The following is a 12,966-nucleotide window of genomic DNA, read 5'->3' on the forward strand; positions in this document are numbered from 1 at the left end:
GAACGTACTTTGGTGCGAAAAGTGCAAATCAGTCCCAGAACAACAGCAAAGGACCTTGTGAAAATGGAGGAAACAGGTACAAAAGTATCTATAGCCACAGTAAAACGAGTCCTATATCGACATAACCTGAAAGGCCGCTCGGCAAGGAAGAAGCCACTGCTCCAAAACCACCATAAAAAAGCCAGACTACGGTTTGCAACTGCACATGGGGACAAAGATCGTACTTTTGGAGAAATGTCCTCTGGTCTGATGAAACAAAAATAGAACTGTTTGGCCATAATGACCATCGTTATGTTTGGAGGAAAAAGGGGGAGGCTTGCAAGCCGAAGAACACCATCCCAACGGTGAAGCACGGGGGTGGCAGCCTCATGTTGTGGGTGTGCTTTGCTGCAGGAGGGACTGGTGCACTTCACAAAATAGATGGCTTCATGAGGAAGGACAATTATGTGGATATATTGAAGCAACATCTCAGGACATCAGTCAGGAAGTTAAACCTTGGTCGCAATGGGTCTTCCAAATGGACATTGACCCCAGCATACTTCCAAAGTTGTGGCAAAATGGCTTAAGGACAACAAAGTCAAGGTATTGGAGTGGCCATCACAAAGCCCTGACCTCAACCCCATAGAAAATGTGTGGGCAGAACTGAAAGTGTGTGCGATCAAGGAGGCCTACAAACCTGACTCGGTTACACCAGCTCTGTCAGGAGGAATGAGCAAAAATTCACCCAACTTATTGTGGGAAGCTTGTGGAAGGCTACCTGAAACGTTTGACCCAAGTTAAACAATTTAAAGGCAATGCTACCAAATACTAATTGAGTGTATGTAAACTTCTGACCCACTGGGAATGTGATGAAGGAAATAAAAGCTGAAATAAATAATTCTCTCTACTATTATTCTAACATTTCACATTCTTAAAATAAAGTGGTGATCCTAACTGACCTAAGACAGGGAATTTTTACTAGGATTAAATGTCAGGAATTGTGAAAAACTGAGTGTAAATGTATTTGGCTAAGGTGTATGTAAAAACTTCGACTTCAACTGTAGGTTTCATTGTATACATCTGAATCTCTGAGTTTCTATTCATTATTATGTGAATGATATAGTGTTTGTATGAGTGTGTGTTACCTGAGCAAGACTTGACAATGACGCTCATTCTCCTCCTGACAGAGTCAAAGTTGAGCACGTGAAGCAGCTCAAACCTGGAGCACACACAGGAGACGACAACTCCCTTAGTACCAGACATAATACACAGGACATTCTCTAATAATGTACACAGCAATAAGAGGGGCTAGTGACAAAAACAGAATAGTCAAATTAAAAGTCATTGTAATAGATTAATCATCCTCCTCTTTCCCTCCCATTACTTTGTATCTCCCTCTCTTTCTTCTTCCTTCGTTCTCTCTTAAAATGGACATTTCATAGACAGCCCACTGCAGAGAGGGATGTAGATACTGATATTATACAAGTGGTCCCTGTGGGATCCAAACCAGCTATTTAAACCCTTGATAAATCCACCAATTCTGGAGTCTTCTGTTCCCACACACTTCTATGTGACTTTTCACTGGGGTTTCACATGCATTTTTCTTGGCAGTGGTGTCTTAGTATAAGGAAGTTGAATTTTTGCTAAAATGTTTACAGACATCCTGCACACAAACCAAAGCACGTAGGGTTTGCCAATTGGCAGCAATATGGTCAGAATGAACTTCAATTATGTGGAATCAATTAATAACTTGAGTTATGCATGCATAACTTAAACATGAATACTCTATGGTTTCACAGGAAGCTGTGAAATACTAAACTCCAAAATAAAAGATGGGACAATCACGAATTATGTTCTGAGCAAAGCCCTACCTTTCAATCTCATCGTCCTTATTGAGTATTTCCATATGACTGTCTTTGAGTCTCAGATAGGTGTACCCCAACCTGAGAGAGAGAATGTGTGTGTGCGTGAAAATGTAGAGAGGGAAGAGAATGTTCTGTAGGTTAGAAGGAGATACACTCTTTGTACCAGTCAAAAGTTTGGACACACCTACTCATTCAAGGGTTTTGGTCTATTTTTACTATTTTCTACATTGTAGAATAATAGTGAAGACATCAAAACTATGAAATAACACATATGGAAACATGTAGTAACCAAAAAAAAGTGTTAAACAAATCTAAGTATATTTTAGATTTTAGATTCTTCAAAGTAGCCACCCTTTGCCTTGATGACAGCTTTGCACACTCTTGGAATATAAATCATATTTAGATGTGTTTAACACTTTTTTGGTTACTACATGATTCCATGTGTTATTTCATAGTTTTGATGTATTCACTATTATTCTACAACGTAGACAATAGTAAAAATAAAGAAAAACCCTGGAATGAGTAGGTATGTCCAAACTTTTGACTGGTAGTGTACATCAGTTTGACAGTAGACACCCATCCAGTACAGCACTGAGGTCGTTACAACAGGGCCACTATGACAGAGTCCAGTACAATAACGTGATCAGCTGCACCCTAAACAGACCCACCACCATGACCAGAGACCATGGAGTTGTAAATGTGAGCATGTGTTCTTACACGTGTGAGATAGAAAGAGCATGACTAAGTGCGTGTGTACAGTGTGTGCGTACATGCGTGAATGGGTGTGAGAAAAAGCATGACTATTTGTGTTCTTGTTTATCACTATGTGTGTATTGCCTAGTGCAGGGTGTCAATCTGGCCTGCGAGTGGTATGAAGTAAATCGATCTCAATCGACATCGAAATGACTAAAACCAAATCGAAACTGTATAGAAATGATAATGGACCTACCTTTATAGTCTATTCACTCTGTCCAGCTTGCTAAAAGTCATCGAAACGAAAGCTAGACAGTCATGGAGAATTGAAAATTCCAAAAGCGATTTTGGAATTTAATCAATTTTAAGTGCAAAGAACATTGTGAGGTCCGAATGCGCCCCGCAGTGCAAAAATAGTTTGACACCCCTGGCCTAGTGTGTGTATCACTAAGTGTGTGTGTATTGTTAAATGTGTGCATGTATTGTGTGCGTGTGTGTGTCCTTCAGTGTGTGTGTATGTGTCCTTCAGTGTGTGTGTGTCAATTGAGGCTCCTCAGAGGAAGAAGGAGAGGACCATCCTCCTCAGTAAATTTCATAAAAATTAAAAGTGAAACATTAAAAAAAATATATATCTTTTTTAGATAAAACTATGCTAAATATATTTACGTCACCAAATAATTGATTCAAAAGCACCGTTTTGCAATGAAAGTTTACACTCTGTAGGTTAGCACCATGGTGTAGCTGGAGGACAGCTAGCTTCTGTCCTCCTCTGAGTACATTGGCTTCAATACAAAACCTAGGAGGCTCATGGTTCCCTTTCCCCCTTCCATAGACTTACACAGTAATTATGACAATGTCCGGAGGACGTCCTCCAACCTATCAGAGCTCTTCCAACATGCACTGACATGTTGTCCACCCAAACAAAGGATCAGAGAATGTATCTAGTACTGAAAGCATATGCTACAGCTAGCTAGCATTACAGTGCAGAGTGAGAAACCACAGTTTAGACATGCTTTTCTCATCTTAGTTACTTTGTATCTAATCCAATGCAACAATGTTAAGGTATGATTGACGGTAGGTCGTCACACCCACTAGTTTAATGAGCTTTGTCTCCTGTTTCACCACACAGATCTTTACTATAGACTACTGAGGTATTCTGTATGTGAAACTCTGTCTGCAATTGCATTTTATTACTAAAAAGTTTTATACCAAGGTTCCTGTGTCATCTATCTGGAAAACTGATTGTTAAAGGAGACTTACATCACCCCATGCAAAGGACCACCCAACACCACTGCGGCCCGCCGGTTTAACTGCTAAACTGCTTTCTGACTGTACACTATACTGCATGAACGTAGTGGGTTTACGAACGTGTTAGTTCTCATAGACTATGATGTGACAACGATGTAGGCTGTGTGTAGTGGTTAGCGGTCATGATATGAAAGTTTGGCTTGGAAAGGTTTTTTCGCCTGGTCCCAGACAGCTGATGTGTTGTGCACTGAAATCCACAAGTGAAGGGAAAAGGTGAGAGGAGAGCGCATAGATAGCTGCAAGAAGGAATTATATATACACTGTACAACAAGCAAAGTGATGATGCTGTTTGTATGTGGCTGAAACTGAACTGTTTGCGTGTGATCAAGGGTGTATTCATTCCACCGATTCTCTTGAAAAATGTTTCTTAAATGAAAAGAAACGAGGATATACATACCTGCATTTGCCCAATAAAAACTCTCATTTGCAACTGTTGGACTAATGATTCCACCCTAGATCAGCTAGATGCACTCAAAATTATCATCATCTCGACCTGTGGCCCAACGTTGTAAACAATCATTCATAGTCTAGGTTATAGCAACCTCATGATGGGTACAGTGAAAATTTGAGTATTATCTAGTAGCCTAAACCTAGCGATATTACATTGAACTGGGTGAATGGCATATGAATGACAGTCACCCAATATCCTCCCTCATCTTAAACGGCACCGACCGCCACTGGTGTGTGTGTTACCTCGTCATGCCCTCCACCAGAGCCACCTCATCAGGAGAGGATGATATGTAGAAGGAGGTGGGTTTTCCCAGGTGGATCCCTCTCTTGATGCTATCCACTGTCTCCTCCTCCTTCACCTGCACCGTGTGGCACAGACACAGAGCCCGGAAGAACAGGTCCTCATGCTCCTGAGACACACAGGAACACAGACACACTATTACACACTGGTACACACTGGTACACACTGGTACACACTGGTACACACTGTGTCTTACCCTGCGGTATCCTCCAGGCGAAGAGTCGATCATGTCTATGCTGGAAGCAGCACTGAGGATCTGTCCATTACAGATGGCGTGGGGGATATAGACGTGTCCGTCCACACAGCACTCTATAAACTCCATGTTGTTCTCTGTCAACGTCCCTGTCTTATCAGTAAACACATACTCTACCTGCACACACAGACAGAAGCAGACGTTATATTTAGATGCTGACCTAGGCCCGTATCCACAAAGCATCTCAGAGTAGAAAATTGGTCATACGTTGTGAGAAAAGAGACATTTTACTCCTACGGGAAAAAACTAAAGCTATACATGAAGCCCCTTTATTCATAACAGTCACACAGAGTCGACAGATATTTAGGAGACTTTGTGAGCTGTACTAACCAGTTAAGAGTTACCAGCAGGTGTCTTAATAATGGAAAAATGCAGCGAGTCAGTGGTTCATGCAATTGCTTTGGAGTTGTTGAAAGATTTTTTTTATAATTCTAAAGAATCAATCCACAAATAATCTAGACCTACATGAAACAGCATCACTTGTGCCTTTGACAATGATTTCACATAACACCTAGTTAAATAATTGAAAGGAAAATATATGAAATAACTACATTATGCTGTTATTTCAAGTTATCCCTTTGGAGTGCAATATCACGTTAAAAAAGAAGCCTAAATTAGGCATACCTATAAATTGGGTAATTAAAGACATCTAGAGCTTATGTTAACTTTGATTGTCTTTGATGAAAACGACAGACCTTTCAAACATTGTATGCAACATTACCGGTGAGTGGCTTGGGGCTGACTGTGACAAAGCGATTTAGAGTTGTTGAATGGGAGTGACAAGTGTGTTGATAACTGTAATATTGTCAAAATTCTAATTTTAACAACCATCAGAATTGGTAAAAACAAAAGCTTATTAGGCAACAATTAAGAGAACTGATCATGTCAGGAGAAATGATATTAAACATTTTACCATTTCAACATTAGGATGTACAGTCACATTCACTGTGGTTGTCTGAAGCGTGCTATAGAGTTTACACCTGGCGATGCCTCCTCATGATTGGTTATTCCCCATCATTTGCAACAATGTCAATGAGGATCATCAGTATCTTTCCTTTGCGGTACCTCAAACTGTCGTGACTACCAGCTGAGATAAACTTTTCTGAGTTGATTTTACTCCTGGCTCAGAGTTCGTCTGAACAGTGTTTTATCATCATCCTAAAAGCTGGGAGCTCGGATCTGGGAGTTTTTTTTGTTGTCTTAAAAACAGGTTAACAGGATTTCAAAGATATTTTCTGAGATGCTTTATGGATACAAGCCCTAAACTCAGTTTTTGGAGTGTGTGTAGTATACGTATGTGTGTGTTTGTGTACTATACGTGCAGTATAAATGTGTGTGGACACAAGTGAGTCTAGTATATCTAGATGTTCAGAAGATGTGTGAGTGTGTGTACCTGTCCTAGCTCTTCGTTGAGGTCAGATGTGTTGACCTGAGCCCCCACCCCCAGCTCCTCATCATACATATCCTTGTCCCAGGCTATGAAGTAAGAACCCAGGAACTTCTGCATCTCCACGGTAACGTACATGGAGACTGGGATGATGTAGTTAAACAACACCATGAAGGCCAGGAAGTCTGTGAACGCCCTGATCACCTGAGAGAGAGAGGAGAAGATGGAGGGAGGGGTAGAGGCAGGGAGGAGGAGGATGTAGGAAGAGAGAGAAGGGGAGAACGAGAACGAAAGGATGGTTAGAGACAGGGAACAAGAGGCTTTATCAGAATCAGTGAACGTTAAATAAGGAGTGAGCTGATTAATAATTTTTGCTATGACAGCGTGCTTTGTGGGTAGTGTAGTGGTTTGGGGGAACTAACCACATGGCGTTCTCTGTCAATCTCGGTCCTGTGGTTGTACCAGGGTTCATCGCGGTCAGCAGACCACTGCCACGCATACTTCAGAACCGTGTTAATGACCGCTTTACTGATCAGGATACACAGATACACGATTAGGAACGCATTCATAGACCTGGAGGGAGATAGGGGGAGGGAGGAGAAGTTTAGAGGAGCTAAATGCAGATTGATTCTCCAGAACTGGATGTAAAAGAATTGTCAATAGAGCGACACACACACACACACACACACACACACACACACACACACACACACACACACACACACACACACACACACACACACACACACACACACACACACACACACACACACACACACACACACACACAGCTTGAATGAGATCAAATAGAATTATGCAGACTTTATGTAATAACAGAGTCTACTATTCCAACTCCCGCTACTCTTCCAACTCCCGCTACTCTTCCAGCTCCCGCTACTCTTCCAACTCCCGCTACTCTTCCAACTCCCGCTACTCTTCCAACTCCCGCTACTCTTCCAACTCCCGCTACTCTTCCAACTCCCCCTACTCTTCCAACTCCCCCTACTCTTCCAACTCCCCCTACTCTTCCAACTCCCCCTACTCTTCCAACTCCCCCTACTCTTCCAACTCCCGCTACTCTTCCAACTCCCGCTACTCTTCCAACTCCTGCTATCCTTCATCAGACAGGTAGTTCTAGCCACACCAGAGCAACCAGACACAGAGAGGGGAAGTTATGGGAATAGATCTTACTTTTCCACAGCTGAGCGTTTCTGGGATTTGGACTGGTAGTTAAGCGCCATCTTGGTGTCCATGCCTGTGTAGATGGCTACAGCTGAGGGAACAACAACCAGGGGTTACCATCACTACAGACGCAGAACAGTGTGTGTGTGTGTATGAAGAATGTATTTTACTTGTCAGGAGAACACATTTCGGTGGACGGTATGACTATTGCAACACGTGCCGACTCATTCGCAAATATAACCATAGATATAACTTCAAACACAGAACAGTGTGTGTGTTACCATAAATGTGTTCTGTGTTCTTCAGGGTAGCTCCTCTGAGGAGAAGGTTCTCAGCTCCCAGCGGTCTAAAATGAGAAAAGGAACAAGATAAAAAGTCAAAAAGAAAAAGCTTTACTATCTATGGCAAAGACATGCCCTTTTCAAAGACTGTTTAGGATTGAAAGAGGGGAATGCTGGTCTTACTTGGCTATGGGATCCTCTCTTTCCTTATAAATATTGATGCGCCCCACAAATCTAAATGGGAAAAATAAAATGTATGCAATTTTCAACAAACAAACAGGTCACTGAATGATTCTGTGTGTGTCACACATTGAGTGTCACTCACTTGTAGAGGTCAGGCTGTGGTTGTTCACATTCAATAGTCGCATGTAGAGAGTCCACCTCCTGCTCTGTCTTAAAGGCCATGGTGTCTGGTACAGCATAGTAGGTCTGACACAGCATAGTAGGGGGGAGAGAGAGATGAATCACTGAGAAGTCATGTTTGATCAGAGAGCATGCTGGAATAATTCAGGGGTGAATCCCAGCAGTGTACGTGTGTGTGGGTAACAGTATGTGAGTGTGTGTGTGTGTGTGCACATACCTTGTGGCTAGACTCTCCATCCAGGCTGGTAGTGGTGACGTAGCAGGTTCCGTCACCGCGGCTGGATGAAAGGAGGATGAGGTCACAGGGGAACGTCTCGTCCTCCCTCACCATGACAACGTCCCCCACCTGACAGGTCAACCACATCATCAGTTTAGACTCAAGAAATACAGGCTGGGTCCTAAAATCACACCCTATTCCCTTGTTCACTACGGTTGACCTGATCTAAATGGAGTAGACTACCCAGTGATATAGACAAATTTGTTGGTGGGTGGGCTTTTCTTTGGTGTGGGTGGGGCTAGAGCGGCTAACTTCCTGCAATTTTACACATTTCAAAAAAATGTGCAGAGAATTTTTTTTGTGGTTTAGTTAGTTCTTTTTGTCAACCCATCCCGTGAGAGTGAATGTCATTCCAGTTAATCTGTTCTGTTCTATTTAATAAAATCTGACTAACTGCTTGCTAGGAATTCTATCTGATGGTGATTGCATGTTTTGGTAAAAAGACAAATAATGTCCCGTTTGGAACACTTTTAATGAATGTTTTTTGCTCAATCTGAGTGGGTGGGCCTGGCTCCCCAGTGGGTGAGCCAGACTACCCAGTGGGTGGGCCTGGGTCCACCCAGGCTCACTCGTGCCTACGCTCCTGGGACTACCATATTCCTCATACAGTGTACTGCTTTTGACCAGAGCCTGATGGCTCTGGTGGTCAAAATGTTTGCACTATTTGGGGGGATGGGATATAATTTAAATGTGCCCATTATAAACCCCATGCCATTGTAAACAAACACAGAGGTGCTGCTGCAGATCCAGAAATAATTAGCAGTTCTCCTACAGGAAACACACATGCCTCGTGCACAATCATACTTTCAGATTTTTCACACTCCTTTTTTCCTGGGGATTGAGTTGTTGCGTAAGAGTGGGATTATGCAAGTGGAGCAGCTTAACTGCCTATAAATCCCATCTCCACGGTGACCGTACACACCACTGTACTGCACATACACACTCAATAGCTATGATTAATATCTTCTTTACTATTCCTCATTTCCCCAAAATCCACTCTGTTTAATCTGTGGGGGGAGTCAGGGGACCATCGGTGAGGAACATCGGTAGAATGTGCATGTACAGTTGAAGTCGGAAGTTTACATAAACTGAGTTTAAATGTAGTTGGCTAAGGTGTTTCACAATTCCTGACATTTAATCCTGGTAAAGATTCCCTGTCTTAGATCAGTTAGGATCACCACTATATTTTAAGAATGTGAAATGTCAGAATAATAGTAGAGAGAATGATTTACTTCAGCTTTAATTTCCTTCATCACATTCCCAGTGGGTGTTATGGATTTTATGAATAATGACTAAATGATGTATACATTTAACGTAGAACTATAACTAAAACTACCCTGTCATTGTATGATTGTATGAAATTTATTAGAATCATACCTCTATAAATCTGATGTGTGTAGTTTTAGTCAGAATTAGGACAAGGACTTTTTGTTCCTTTTTAGTATGTAAGCAGGGTGCAAGTGTGAGACAATGTATGAGATAAGAGGAGCTATCGACAGACAAGCTCTACTACTGTGTTCCTTACAGGGCATTCTGTCCTCACCCAGGGAGGGGAGAGACCTTGGGCTTGTAGTAGATTGTATAACAGGTGGCAGACAATGTATGACAGGAAGACTTGTGAACTATATTGTCATTGTTTCTGAGAGGAGGGACATTTATGACGAAATGTGAGGTATATAGACCAATGTACAGGAAATGATAGGCGGAACGTTCCCGTAAATAAACATTTGACTTTTGTAGACTGGGCCTCTGTCTGTTTTTATTTCTATCAGTATCCTACAAATCCTGATATAGCAGACTGAGTAATTTAATTTAATTGGTTAAAGAATATGAGAACTTAATTCTCCTAACAGTGGGTCAGAAGTTTACATACACTCAATTAGTATTGAGTACCATTGCCTTTACATTGTTTAACTTGGGTCAAACGTTTCAGGTAGCCTTCCACAAGCTTCCCACAATAAGTTGGGTGAATTTTAGCCCATTCCTCCTGACAGAGCTGGTGTAACCGAGTCAGGTTTGTAGGCCTCCTTAATCGCACACGCTTTTTCAGTTCTGCCCACAAATTATCTATGGGATTGAGGTCAGGGCTTTGTGATGGCCACTCCAATACCTTGACTTTGTTGTCCTTAAGATTTTTTGCCACATCTTTGGAAGTATGCTTGGGGTCATTGTCCATTTGGAAGACCCATTTGCGACCAAGCTTTAACTTCCTGACTGATGTCTTGAGATGTTGCTTCAATATATCCACATAATTTTCCTGCCTCATGATGCCATCTATCTTGTGAAGTACACCAGTCCCTCCCGCAGCAAAGCACCCCCACAACATGATGCTGCCACGGTTGGGATGGTATTCTTGGGGGGGGGGGGGTTGGACTAGTAACCCGAAAGGTTGCATGATCGAATCCCCGAGCCGACAAGGTAAAAATCTGTCGTTCTGCCCCTGAACAAGGCAGTTAACCCACTGTTCCTAGGCAGTCATTGAAAATAAGAATTTGTTCTTAACTGACTTGCCTAGTTAAATAAAGGTAAAATAAAATATTTGGCTTGCAAGCCTCCCCCTTTTTCCTCCAAACATAACAATGGTCATTATGGCAAAACAGTTCTATTTCTGTTTCATCAGACCAGAGGACATTTCTCCAAAAAGTACAATCTTTGTCCCCATGTGCAGTTGAAAACCGTAGTCTGAGCGTTATGCCGGCTGCATGGTCCCATGGTGTTTATACTTGCATACTATTGTTTGTACAGATGAACATGGTACCTTCAGGCATTTGGAAATTGCTCCCAAGGATGAACCAGATTTGTGGAGGTCTACAATTTTTTTCCTGAGGTCTTAGCTGATTTATTTTGATTTTCCCATGATGTCAAGCAAAGAGGCACTGGGTTTGAAGGTAGGCCTTGAAATACATCCACAGGTACACCTCCAATTGACTCAAATGATGTCAATTAGGCTATCAGAAGCTTCTAAAGCCATGACATAATTTTCTGGAAATTTCCAAGCTGTTTAAAAGGCACAGTCAACTTAGTGTATGTAAACTTCTGACCCACTGGAATTGTGATACAGTGAATTATAAGTGAAATAATATGTCTGTAAACAATTGTTGGAAAGATTACTTGTGTCATGCACAAAGTAGATGTCCTAACCGACTTCCCAAAACTAGTTTGTGAACAAGAAATTTGTGGAGTGGTTGAAAAACAAGTTTTAATGACTCCAACCTAAGTGTATGTAAACTTCCGTCTTCAACTGTATGTGTGTGTGGATGATGAATGTCTTTCATAGTCATGACACGTTTCAGTGGACGGCATGGCTATGGCAACACGTGCCGACGCACACTCAAATACAACTATAGATATTACAGTAACAACCATACAAATCCTTTAAATTCTAATTCCTAATTCTATGGTAATATAGTGGTTCTGACCCTAGTCCAGCCTGACATCACAGAAGATAACAGGATAATAACGACCCGACATATCAGTCATATTGATATTTAATCTCTGTCTGGAAAGGCAAATCCTTTTCCCTGTATGGGACCAGAGTAATCACAACAGGAATGTTTGGGATGGTACTGTAGGGGGAATGTTGATCTTCTCTGGGACGCTAGCTATGGCATTGCAGACAAGCGCACGCACGTTCCCATGGAGACTGGCCTTAAAAAGGTCTCAGGAATGGATTTCATTTCAATATGATCAAAGATGATAGCCGTGGCTAAGATATAAATGTTCAAAGGTTATATAACTACGGGTATTATTCAGTGTATAAAATAATCAGTTCATAATGTTACATGAATAATAATATAATGAAGAAGGATGAGTTCTCATACTAGCCATTATACTCACATACTATAGCTATTACAGCTAAAGGCTCTATCTGAACATGAATGAACACGCATGCTTGGTCAGAATAGAGAAACACCAGCCAATGAGGCCCAAAGGCGTCATAATAATGTGTAGTAGACTGGAGAGTAGAAGGCCCATTAATAGCGTAGTAGTACCCGTAGCTTGGAGCTCTGTGTCCTCACCACCATCCCCTGCTGCACCATGTCCACGGGACACTCATTTATACTGCAGTCTGCCTTGTGTCTCAGCCAGTCTTCATAACCCTGGAGGAGAGAAGGGGAGGAAGGAGGGGTTGAGAGATACAAGGAGGAAAGGGAATGAGGGATTGTGGGGAGAAATGGAGCACACACACAGAGAGAGAGAGAGATATGGTCATCGCTGGTATCTAATTAGTGGTATAATCTGTCAACATGGTGACCTGTTTCCATGGCCTCTACACAACATGTCATGTTTTAGATTAATGATTGTATAAGGCCTGGGCTTTATAAGCCAGGTGTGGTTCATGCATCACTGCTATCACTGCTATCTAGGGAAGGCTTCCCTAGATTTACCAACACCAATGACCAGAGGATGTGTGTGTGTCTCGTCTACCTGTTTAATGGCGGTGACAGTGATGACAAAGAAGAGAGGCAGTCCACTGGTGACAGGGCTGGTGGGCGTGTCTATGATGAGCTGAGGAGAGAGGAAGAGAACCAGCTGATTATCATTCATTCAGGTTCTCCATGGTACAGAGATGGACCACCGCCAACCAGTCTCCTCCTCTTACCGTTCATCATCTCCTCCAGCTACT

General features: G+C 42.1%; 1 protein-coding gene across 6 annotated transcripts in view; it reads right to left on the bottom strand.

The window, feature by feature from the left end:
- The window catches only part of LOC120064302 (probable phospholipid-transporting ATPase IH), a 64,805-nt gene that overhangs the window by 20,814 nt on the left and 31,025 nt on the right, over nucleotides 1–12,966 (bottom strand). For 5 of the 6 annotated variants that reach the window (XM_039014778.1, XM_039014776.1, XM_039014775.1 and 2 more), the window contains exons 4-16: nucleotides 12,768–12,848; nucleotides 12,332–12,439; nucleotides 8,280–8,408; nucleotides 8,025–8,128; nucleotides 7,883–7,933; nucleotides 7,700–7,764; nucleotides 7,428–7,509; nucleotides 6,659–6,809; nucleotides 6,243–6,440; nucleotides 4,793–4,966; nucleotides 4,539–4,705; nucleotides 1,851–1,922; nucleotides 1,125–1,198 (exon numbers count right to left, since the gene is read on the bottom strand). In XM_039014778.1, coding sequence (XP_038870706.1) covers nucleotides 1,125–1,198; nucleotides 1,851–1,922; nucleotides 4,539–4,705; nucleotides 4,793–4,966; nucleotides 6,243–6,440; nucleotides 6,659–6,809; nucleotides 7,428–7,509; nucleotides 7,700–7,764; nucleotides 7,883–7,933; nucleotides 8,025–8,128; nucleotides 8,280–8,408; nucleotides 12,332–12,439; nucleotides 12,768–12,848 — 1,456 coding nt within the window. The remainder of the gene's footprint in view (nucleotides 1–1,124; nucleotides 1,199–1,850; nucleotides 1,923–4,538; nucleotides 4,706–4,792; nucleotides 4,967–6,242; nucleotides 6,441–6,658; nucleotides 6,810–7,427; nucleotides 7,510–7,699; nucleotides 7,765–7,882; nucleotides 7,934–8,024; nucleotides 8,129–8,279; nucleotides 8,409–12,331; nucleotides 12,440–12,767; nucleotides 12,849–12,966) is intronic. The other variant, XM_039014777.1, reaches the window with a different exon arrangement.

The sequence above is a fragment of the Salvelinus namaycush genome, chromosome 19 (assembly GCF_016432855.1).
Source record: "Salvelinus namaycush isolate Seneca chromosome 19, SaNama_1.0, whole genome shotgun sequence".
Taxonomy (NCBI): Eukaryota; Metazoa; Chordata; class Actinopteri; order Salmoniformes; family Salmonidae; genus Salvelinus; species Salvelinus namaycush.